The sequence below is a fragment of the Xenopus laevis genome, chromosome 7L, assembly GCF_017654675.1.
Source record: "Xenopus laevis strain J_2021 chromosome 7L, Xenopus_laevis_v10.1, whole genome shotgun sequence".
NCBI lineage: Eukaryota > Metazoa > Chordata > Amphibia > Anura > Pipidae > Xenopus > Xenopus laevis.
In genome coordinates this window covers 69,689,487-69,701,716 of record NC_054383.1, presented here as the reverse complement: position 1 = coordinate 69,701,716, position 12,230 = coordinate 69,689,487, and the positions used below count along the sequence as shown (strand labels likewise).

At 38.1% G+C, this 12,230-nt stretch overlaps 1 protein-coding gene across 1 annotated transcript in view; it reads left to right on the top strand.

Annotated features, from left to right (window-relative positions):
• The window catches only part of LOC108696377 (junctional adhesion molecule C), a 57,869-nt gene that overhangs the window by 34,974 nt on the left and 10,665 nt on the right, over positions 1–12,230 (top strand). Inside the window, exons 2-4 of the mRNA XM_018225684.2 lie at positions 3,685–3,750; positions 4,812–4,925; positions 8,736–8,888. Of these exons, the coding sequence (XP_018081173.1) occupies positions 3,685–3,750; positions 4,812–4,925; positions 8,736–8,888 (333 nt within the window). The remainder of the gene's footprint in view (positions 1–3,684; positions 3,751–4,811; positions 4,926–8,735; positions 8,889–12,230) is intronic.

The following is a 12,230-nucleotide window of genomic DNA, read 5'->3' as shown; positions in this document are numbered from 1 at the left end:
CTTTTATCTGCTTCATTGATAGACATAACAAAGAAATTGCCCGCACCTGCCCATGAAATAGCCTTTGAGTCAATTGTCCAATTACTTTAGAGCCCCTGAAAGGAAGTGGTTGTATTAAAAAAGGCTTTAGTTTGAAATAAATTTGAATTTAAATTGAATTAAAGCTGAAAGTCTGCAGTTCAACTGCATCTGAGTTGTTTCATTTAAAATTCATTATGATAATGTACAGAACCAAAATTAGAAAAGAGGTGTCTGTCAAAAGATTTATGGGCCTAACAGCATTTTATTTATGACCACTGTGGTTGTTGTTCATTGGTTGCAAATAGTTAATAACATTAGCTTCTCTAGCAGCTTAACATAGTCCTTTCTTATCGATGCAAGTATGGAGAAGGAATGCTCTGTACACACCATAAGCTATGCATTTACTGTATGTTTAGGGGCAGATTCATCACTATTTGAGATTAGAATTTACCACAGAACAGCTCACCTGCATTCTATTTGTTCATATGGGATTTTTAGAAGTGTATTTATCAAATGGTGAACTCTTAACTTTCACCCATTGATTATACACTTCTAAAATGGCACTTCAAAAAGTTAGTGGATCTGCTTTTATACACAGTAAAGAAAATGATCCATAGAATGATCCATGTGCCACTAGCCAACAAGCTGATCTGGATGCATTGAAAAACATTTGTCCATATACCAATATGTAATCAAATCTAAAACTAAAAATGTTTATTTAACTAAAAAATGACACATTATATACAATGAACTTTGAGCTTGTGCAATTTAGGGTTCATTATCTTGGCTCTTGTGCATTAGTCATTGTACACCCCCTCCTAATTAACAGATAGCATGTAGAAGTGCAAAATTCTCCCCATAATAACACGATCTGGCACATCTTGTTGAATAAATATAAACAAAGAAAGAAGCACCGCGGCTGAGTCCAAACAAAATGCAAGCCGAGCGGCTCGACTGTATAATTAGTAAAGGTTATTAATGGAGGTGAAATTGTAATAAAAACAAAAACACATTTTATCATTTTGACATTCTCTTCCTTTCATAGTACAAAAACTGTGTATGCTTTAACTAAATAGGTACAAAATATTGATTTCTATCTGGATATACCTGTATGCACAAAGTAGTCACAGGCATGGGATAGGAACGGCAAACAATAGTGTACATCTGTTACAATGATGTTGCAATCTCAATTCTGCTCACCTTTGACAAGTTATTAAAGGAGAACTAACCCCCCCAATAAGAAAAACCCTATCTACTACCCTAGATAGTCCCCTTCCCTGCTTCCTCCCCGTATAGTTCGTTATTCCAGAAAATGTCCCTAAACAGCATGCTCACTTATTAATGCAGAGTAGCGCAGTGGAGCTCATGGGTGCCATCTTCCAGATCTCCGGTCTCTGTCAGATTCTCTTCCTTCCCTTCGGCAATCTATGAAACTTTTGGAGCATACACAGTTGGTAAGAATTCCGGACTGCTCCAACTGCGCATGCGCCAATTTGGAGGTCCCAGTACCATATAGTTTACTCTTTTCTTGGTTTCTCCGCTGGTCGGTAGATCTATTCAACAGTTGCTGTAGTACCTCTACCCCCTCTGTTTCTTTCCAGCGTCTCTAGTAAATAGATTGAGTGCACAATAGTGTGTACCACTACATCAACTTACCACAGCGCCCAGTCTCCATATATTCACAATCCACTTCTTAAGGTAAGGCTTTCTCCTGCAGTATATATTTTCTCACCGTCTCGTCCTTTTCCACGAGTCTTTCTCTGATCATCTGAATGGCACTCTACCCTTCTTTCTCCATTTTGTTTTGGTGGGCTTAGAAGGGGAATCACTCACGAAAATACCGAAGGGGAATCTGGATTGGTAGAAAAGGACGAGATAGCTGGAAAATATATACTGCAGGAGAAGAGACTTCTCGAGGCACATTTACTAAGGGTCAAAGTGAATTTGAAGGGAATATTTGAATTGAAAAACTTCGAATTTCAAAGTATTTTTTGGGTACCTCAACCGTCGAATAGGCCAAATTCGACTTCAATTCGAAGTGAAAATGCTTCGACCATATCGATAATTGAAGTACTGTCTCTTTAAAAAAACTTCGACACTTCTCCACCTTAAACCTGCCGAATTGCTATGTTAGCCTATGGGGACTTACTAGAACATATAGCCGACATTTGGCTACGTTTTTAGAAGTCATTGTACGATGTTAAAATTCCTACGAATTCAACTTCGAATATCGAACTGGCCTATTCGATGGTCGAATTTCAAAGTTTTTTGCACTTGATAAATCTGCCCCCTCATGTTGGTCAGTAACCACTTTCAGGTTGTTTTATATGTTCATTAGCCATCTCAGACCTATTCTAAGCAGGTATGTTGGTCATATAATCTCAAATACTCAAAGTACAGGTATGGCACCTGTTATCCAGAATGCTATCCCTTCATGGCAGCCATCCCTTCATTTGGAGCATTATGGTTAACTGATCCCATACCTGTAATAGCCGCTAAAGACCTGACTAGAGAGTCAGATGGAAGGGAAGAGTGGGTAGGGTAAAAGTTTGGTATGGTATCCCTTATCCAGAAACTCATTCAGAAAGCTCTGAATTAAAGGAAGGCCATCTCCAGTACAGTCCATTTTAAGCAAATAATTATAATTTTTAAAATGATTTCTCTCTGTAATAATAAAACAGTAGCTTGTACTTGATCCTAGCTGATCTGCATAAATCTATAGTGGGGCAAAACAATCCTATTCGGTATATTTAATGTATAAAGGGTTTTTTAGGGAACTTATGAGGTGGAGATCCACATGCCAGAAAACCCCAGCTCCCAGCATTCTGGATAATAGATCCCATACCTGTATGTGGACATTGCTTAAATTAAAAATGTACAAACTACAACCTGTCCAGACAAGTCTTTTTAGGTGATACATGAATGTACAGATATTTAACGTAGCCCAGGTTGTGATAGATAGGAATATTACATGTATTCTTGTACACATGTCTAAAGCAACTGTTGCAAATGGTGTCTGTATTACAGACCAAAACATTTTGTAAACACAACCAAAAGTCAAGCATTTTAATACTGCAGCGGCCTTTAGCCAGACTATTTACAATCTGTTTCCGTTTAAAGAAAATCCTTGCCTAATAAGCATAATCTTTCCTGAGGGATCACAAGGCTAAATATAACATTCTTTCTTCCCATACATGCACCAGCTTTATCAAATTTAGGAAATATAAAAAAACATGATTCCATGCACCGTATCTTATTATGGGGACCAATAAATATACTTCCGATATGCCACATCCTTGTGAAAAAAAAACAAGCTATGAAGTAGTGAGCATAATGTATGATTATATGATTATACTGTACCTCAGACAATAATAATGGAAGCTTCAGTGGTTGAGAACTTTTTTGTTGATTTCTACAGTACGTTAATGTGTCTTTGGCACATGTAGGTAAAAACCAGTGTTGTATGTACTGTAAAATTGCCATGACTACAGGGGGCTTGGGTGTTGCTGCGGAGCTGCTCCAATTCCCAGGCTGGAAAATACTGTAATTATGCATAAAGAGTGGCACCTAGGGGCAGGGTGAGTGTAAAGCAATTTGTCTTGCTGTAAATGAAAATGAATGAGGACAGCCCAGCATTTAATGTTACCTTTTTTGTCTCTGCAGGTTGCAGTATTCTGGCCGTAGAACTGAGCACCCATAACCAAAATCCTGTGGTGCAGGAACATCAGAGTAAGTAACCAGTGTTTCTTGGGAGTCGTATCATATAAAGTGTGCTTTAATCAAGCATACAGATATTGTGACTTTAATATCATGATCAGAATAAATGGAATGTTATTGCAGTATTAGCATTTGCTGTGTAGTGTCAAGCCTTATACCTGCACAACATGGATTTCTGTCACCAATCAAATGTTTTTTCTCCTATTATGTATAAAAGAGAACCCCTCTATGTACTGGAGTTGAACAAGGGAAGAGCGCCATCCCAGTTTTTAGCTGTGCAAGTTCACATGGGAACATTGGTTTGGCCATTTCTACTGATACTACAGCCCAAGGAGCACCAACACGTAGTGAACAAGCAATAAGTCATTAGTTTGCCGTTGGAATGGATGGGCCCATTTATACTATGAACTTGTCTGTTCACTTGCATTTAATGAGCTTACAAATTCTTGTAAACATCTGTAAAGTGCTGCAGACTCTTGTACTACTATAAATCCAATAGTATACTACTGGCCAGTATTCTGGGATTGGGGTGAGAAATGTTTTCTTTTCATAGGTTGATGAAATTCAAAACTCACAATTTAGTGACCAGAGAGTAGACTCTTCTTCTGACGCTAAATTGGGATGGGGGTCAGGAATGGGTTAATGAGTGACCAGCCCAAGGGAAAAGATACTTTTGGCTAACAACCCTACCGATGCCCTAACCCCCAGAAAGATCACTAATTCTGCAGAGCCCACTGGAGTGGGGATACAGAGTAATGATATAATATCAAAGTAGGTTTTAAATAAACTTGGAATCCAGGTATTGTCCATTTATGGTTGAAAGTTCTTTATTATCTTGTTGAGTGGAAAGGCTGCTTTGCTGAATGTGATTGTAATATTTTTAATTGAGCAGCCCAGTCAGTGTTGAGCAGAGGTCTGTTATTATGATTGAAAGCAATAGGATTGTGTTGAACATATAATATAGAATTACTTGAAATAGTATATATCAGTAGAGCACCCGGTTCTCCCATTCTCTTGAAGCAAATATGGTTAATGATGATGATGAAACTGTATCAATCTGTTCTGCTTCCCAGGTGTTGAGCTGTCCTGTATTATTACCAGCACGAAAACAAAAGATCCCAGAATTGAATGGAAGAAAATTAAGAATGATGATGCAGATTATGTATACTTTGAGAAACGCATCCAAGGTATATTATCCATATAAAAGCGGCAGCTATGGCTATATAGAAATGTAATAAGTTGTATGTAATTAAATCAAATGTGAAAAACTGGCTGTACAAAAATGTGGGTACTCTTGTCATTTTGCTAATTTGAAAGCATATAACTGCTCAATACTGATTACTGGCAACACGAAATTGGTTGTATTAGCTCGTTAAGCCTTGAACTTCATAGGCAGGTGTGTCCAATCATGAGAAAAGGTATTTAAGGTGGCCAATTGCAAGTTGTGCTTCTGTTTGATTCTCCTCTGAAGAGTGACAGCAAGGGATCCCCAAAGCAACTCTCAAAAGATCTGAAAACAAAGATTGTTCAGTATCATGGTTTAGGGGAAGGCTACAAAAAGCTATCTCAGGGGTTTAAACTGTCAATTTCAACTGTAAGGAATGTAATCAGGAAATGGAAGGCCACAGGCACAGTTGCTGTAAAACCCATGTCTTGCAGGCCAATAAAAATACAGGAACAGCATATGAGAAGGATTGTGAGAATGGTTACAGACAACCCAAAGATCACCTGCAAGCACATCTTGCTGCAGATGGTGTAGCTGTACATTGTTCTACAATTCAGCACAATTTGCACAAAGAACATCTGTATGGCAGGGTGATGAGATAGAAGCCCTTTCTGCACTCACTCCACAAACAGAGTCACTTGTTGTATGCAAAAGCTCATTTATACAAGGCTGCTAGTTTAGGTAAAGTAATGATAATGGGGGATTTTAATTACCCAGATATTGACTGGAGCAACGGTACTGCTAGATCAGTTAATGGGAACAAGTTTATAAACTTATTGCACGACAATTTTTTAGCACAGGTTGTTGAGGAGCCAACCAGAAAAAATGCTATTCTTGATTTAGTGATCTCAAATGACCCAGAACTTATAGCAAATGTGCAAGTCATTGAACCCCTGGGTAATAGTGACCATAATGTTATATCTTTTAATGTCTGGTGCAAAAAACAAAAATATACTGGGGCAACAAAAACCATGAATTTTGCCAAAGCTAATTTTAGTGCCTTGAGGGCTGCCCTACAGAGCATTGATTGGGGCATTAGGTTTTCAGCTAAAAACACAGAACAGAAATGGTTGTCCTTTAAAATGATATTAAATCATTACTGTTCTCAATTTATTCCCTTAAGGACTAAACGTAGAAGCTCTAAGAATCATCCAGTGTGGCTTAATACAGAAGTAAAGAATTTAATGGGAAAGAAGAGAAAGGCATTTAAAAACTACAAATCTGTAGGGACAGAAGCTGCATTTAATGAATATAAACACTGTAATAAATGTTGTAAATCAGCAATCCGGAAGGCTAAGAAAAGAAATGAAGAGTTAATTGCGGTGGAGGTGAAAACTAACCCTAAAAAGTTTTTTAAATATATTAATAGTAAAAAGATGCAGGTTGAGAGTGTTGCTCCATTAAATAATGGTACCAGTATGGTTGTAACAGATACAGATAAGGCAAATGTGTTAAATCAGTTCTTTTCTTCAGTGTATACAATAGAGGAGTCTGGGTTCACAGGCTCACTTAATAACTGCACGAATGGTTCAGCTCAATCTAGTCAGTGGCTGACTCAGGATATGATTCAAAAAGCTTTAATACAAATTAATGTAAACAAGGCTCCAGGGCCTGATGGCATACACCCCCGGGTTCTAAGAGAGCTTAGTTCAGTTTTAGACCAGCCCTTATTTCTGATTTTCTCAGATTCACTGTCATCTGGTATGGTGCCTATGGATTGGAGAAAAGCTGATGTTATTCCAATATTTAAAAAGGGATTACGATCTCAGCCTGGCAATTATAGGCCAGTAAGCTTGACATCTGTGGTGGGCAAATTATTTGAAGGCTTGTTAAGGGATCACATTCAAAATTTTGTCCTAATGAATGGCATTATGAGCAACAATCAGCATGGCTTTATGAAGGATAGGTCATGTCAGACGAATTTGATTGCATTTTATGATGTGGTAAGTAAGATTCTGGATAGTGGGGGGGCAGTAGATGTGATCTATTTGGATTTTGCCAAAGCGTTTGATACTGTGCCCCACAAACGACTGCTTTCTAAACTAAGGTCTGTTGGGCTTAATGAAGTCGTTTGCACATGGATAGGAAACTGGCTACAGGATCGGGTACAGAGGGTGGTTGTTAATGGGACATTCTCTACTTGGAGTAAGGTTCTTAGTGGGGTCCCCCAGGGCTCAGTATTGGGTCCACTTTTATTTAACTTGTTCATTAATGACTTAGGGGAGGGTGTTGTAAGTAATGTATCAGTGTTTGCAGATGACACAAAATTATCCAGCCCAATTAATTCCATCCAGGATGTGGCATCCTTGCAACAGGATCTTGACAAACTGGCAATCTGGGCAGCTAAGTGGCAAATGAGATTCAATGTTGATAAATGTAAAGTCATGCACCTGGGATGTAAAAATATCCAAGCCACTTATACCCTTAATGGGACTGCACTAGGCAAATCCATTATGGAAAAGGACCTTGGAGTCCTTGTAGATGATAAACTTGGCTGTAGCAAGCAATGCCAGTCAGCAGCATCAAGGGCAAATAAGGTCTTGAGCTGTATTAAAAGGGGCATAGAGTCACGGGAGGAGGGGGTCATTCTTCCACTGTATAGAGCACTTGTAAGGCCCCATCTAGAATATGCCGTACAGTTTTGGTCTCCATCACTCAAACAGGACATTATTGTATTAGAGAGGGTACAGAGAAGGGCAACTAAGCTGGTAAAAGGTATTGAAAATCTTAGCTATGAGGAAAGACTGGCCAAATTGGGGATGTTCACGCTGGAGAAGAGGCACTTAAGGGGAGATATGATGACTATGTATAAATATATAAGGGGATCATATAACAATCTCTCTAATGCTTTATTTACCAGTAGGTCTTTCCAGCTGACACAAGGTCACCCATTCCGATTAGAAGAAAAGAGGTTCCGCCTAAATATTCGGAAGGGGTTTTTTACAGTGAGAGCTGTGAAGATGTGGAATTCTCTCCCTGAATCAGTTGTACAGGCTGATACATTAGATAGCTTTAAGAAGGGGTTGGATGGCTTTTTAGCAAGTAAGGGAATACAGGGTTATGGGAAATAGCTCATAGTCCAAGTTGATCCAGGGACTAGTCCGATTGCCATTTTGGAGTCAGGAAGGAATTTTTCCCCCTCTAAGGCAAATTGGAGAGGCTTCAGATGGGTTTTTTGCCTTCCTCTGGATCAACTGGCAGATAGGTAGTTAATAAACAAAAAAAAAAAAAAAGGTTGAACTCGATGGACATGTGTCTTTTTTCAACCTTACTTACTATGTTACTATGTTACTATGTTACTATGTTACTGTTAGATTTGGTGGAGGTTCCATCATGCTGTGGGATTGTGTGGCTAGTTCAGGGACTGGGACCCTTGTTAAAGTCGAGAGTCAGGTGAATTCAACCCAATATCAACAAATTCTTCAGGAATATATATATATATATATACACATACACTCACGTTTTTGTATAATGAAACCTAGTTTTAAGGTACATCATGACAGTAGTAGCATCACTTCAAATTGATATCTCCACTCATAGGGTTTTATTCCTTATCTATCCTATATGATTTTTAAACTAAAACAATAGGCATGTCCTTTGCAAGTCCTACTTATTAGTCTAAATAAATATTTAATATGCAATGACTTTCTTTGTTATAATATGTATAAATGGTTTTTAGGTGCTGGAACACTCGCTACCCGATACACATGAATTTACTGTTTCTTTAATTATTCAAAGTTACGTATTTATTTTGTTCCTTCTCCTGTTACAGGTGGCCTAGAAGGTCGAGCTAACATACAGTCAAAAAGCTCTCTCTTCATTAAAAATACCAGCCGAACAGACAACGGGAAGTACAGATGTGAAGTGGCTGCTCTTGAAGATGACAAAAAGATAGCAGAGATTTATATCAGCTTGACTGTACAAGGTAAAGCGTTTCATGACATGACTCCTTCCCTGGGTTCTGTAGCTATTAAACCTTATGTGTAGAATTCATTGTAGGATGAACAGTACTAGGGAAATATCCCTTCTCCATTTTTGAAATTCTAGATAAGGATACAGCATTAACCTTTTGTTCTTTGTTCAATAGGGGAACTATTGTGAAAATGAAAACTTAATATAAGCTTTATATAAATTTCTAAATATAATGAATTAAAAAAAATCTGACCTGTTTCTAAAATAATAACGTTACTCTGCAGTTCCCCCATCTTGGCATCTGTCTCTCTCTCTTCTTTCTCTCTTTGTGCAGGAGCTGGGAGTCTGATTTTGACAGTTAGGACTCCTTTTGCCTAGAATATGTTAGAGCTCACTTTGTGCCAAATTCTAACAAACTAGTTATTGAGTTAACGCTAGTTAACTCTAGTTAACTCTAAAAATCTGACACCCAGCTCCTGCATGAGGACAGATGCTAAGAGGGGGAGAATGAAGAGTAACTTGATTATTATATAAAATTTTTATTTTCGGTACACTTCCCCTTTAAAGACGTGCTGTACCTTAAAATGATATTACCAGGAATTAAAAAAGTAGTGGTGAAAGGCCCTCTGATGACTGATATAAGCAGATACTTTTACCTTATGAAAGTTGGAATTGCACAGAATCAGTGGGTATGCATTATGAGACTGGAGCAATGTCTAGAGCTTTTTTTTTTTTCAGTGGAGCAAGGCCCTGTTGCACCATTGCAGCCAGTGTATATGCATAACATACTGTTAAAGGGGAACTATCGTGAAAATGAAAATTATATATATTTTTCCTCATACAGAAGTAAAACTTTATAAATACAATCAATTACAAACTCTGCATTGTTTCTGAATTAATCAAGTTTATATTCACTATTCCTTTCTCTGCATCTGTTTCTCTTCATTCTGTCTTTATGCAGCAGTTGGTTGTCAGATGAACGATCCAATATATCTTACAAGGGGGTTCCCTTTCCTAGCAGATGTATTAGAGTTCACTCAAATAACTGATTCCAGTACAAACAAAATCTAACGAAATAACTGCCTTTTGCACAAATCGCCTATAAGATATATTGGATCATTCATCTGATACCTAACTCCTGAATGAAGACTGAATGATGGTCCGTTTAATTTGACGAAGGTGCTTTCAATACCTATTTTAGCTAGCTGATTATTCTTTCCCTTCCGTAATTCTTATGAGGAAATAAAAACATATGAGTTTGGGAAGAAATATGCAGATTCCCTGCTTGCTGCTATTCGGCAACTATGACTATGGACTGTTTTTACCATTGAAAATGGAATCTGAATTTAGCCTAACACTTTTACACATGAATATTTTTAGGAAACAAAGACTGACAAAAAAAGAATAAGGTTTTCTTTAGTTTTTTTTTATTTTTATAATTATTTACGTTGAGATTCCATTGGTTTTACAAGTGCCTGATGCAGGCAAAGAAAATACAATTAAGATATTTTGGGTCAAAGACTTTATAAAGTCATGCTATAAAAGTGAGTTTTCATCCTATATCTTTTCTGAAATTTGCATTATTTCTCTGAAGGTTTAGACCTTCCTTCTCTTATTTGAAGGACCGTCTTCATGTTCTGAAATTTTGATAAATTCTCCTCCACATTTCCTTTTGTGTGCCTTGGTAGCTGGTGGACGGTTCATAATCCTTGTTACTAATTCTCCGCAGGGGCCATTGCACTCCCACCAATGGCACTTCAGTAGGTCATATTCATCTTTAAAATCAGGGTAGGCCTATATAAAAATAAGAAAAGTGCAAGGGGAATCATGTTTAATAGAGTAATAGAATTAACAGATTGCTTCTAATATAGCAAGAAATACAGTGTGTTTAACCACTTACCATAATATTTGCGCCAGTCAGTCTATTAATACGCCTCTTATGGTAGTGAAAGGTTGGTCCATGACTTCTATCCTTTGATTTACTTAAAAACTGATGTATGTGTATCATTTCATGCAGGAGGATCTGTAGAGTACAGAAAGATTCAGTTAAATCGATGTTATTACAAGTTTCTAATGTAAATAAATTGGCTGAGCGATTGGAAGTCTTTAAAGCTGAAGTTGCTGTCACAAAATGATATATTGCAAATATACCTTGGAGAATAAAGGAATAAGAAGCAAAATACTTACTTCCACTGTAGTCCTCCTTGGCCTTAAATTAAGAAGAGGCACACCTTATCACTCACCTGAAAGAGGAGGCGCTAGTGGACGTTTGGAGAGAGAAACACCCAATAGATAGGGACTATACATACTACTCCTCTGTTCATGCCACCTATTCACGTATAGATTTCATCCTCACCAAACCTCCGTTATTACACTATATCCACACGGTTAAAATTCACGACATTACTTGGTCAGACCACGGTATGGTAGAAACACTTTTCAAGAGATGGGACAAGATCAGAGGAGGAGGGAGCTGGAGACTAAATGACTCCTTACTGCTTGACAGGGATATCTGTATGGAGATATCCAATTCCATTAAAGACTACTTCCACAACAACACTCCAGCGGATACTTCCCTCGCTATCAGATGGGACGCCCACAAAGCTGTAATTAGAGGGATCTTGATTAAACATGCTTCCCGAATAAAGCGAACCAAGGCGGAGAAGATTAAACAGTTGTCCCAAAAACTCCACGATGTGGCCTCAGCACATAAAACACTCCCAACCCCGGAAAAATACAGGGAAATACAGGAACTTAGAACGAACCTAATACAAATGCTTTCAGAAAAAGCTGCCTACACAATGCGTAGAACTAAATACCACTACTATGAATATGCAAACAAGCCCCATACAATGTTGGCACGCAAACTGAGAGCTCTCCACACTACACAAACTATCCATGCAATTAGAACTCATAAAGGGACTGTGACGAGAGACACAGCACAAATTCTCGATGTGTTTAGTAACTTCTACACGGAATTGTACTCCGCAGATAAGGCCCCACGAGCCCACCTAGCCCGAGAATCCGACTTCTTGTCTACATGGAACCCACCTCAGCTCACTAAAGAAGACCAAGACATGTTAGCTGCACCCATAGCAAAAGAGGAGATTGAGCATGTGATTAAACTTTCCAAACCGAATAAAGCTCCAGGCCCTGACGGCTACACAGCAAAGTATTACAAAAAATTTGTCACACTTTTAGGCCCGCACTTAAAAGACCTCTTTCAATCGCTCCTAGATGGTTCTCCCTTGACAAAACATATGCAATCGGCAACCATAACAATGATATTAAAACCAGGAAAAGACCCCTATAATTGTGACAGCTACAGACCGATTTCATTAATAAATACTGATAT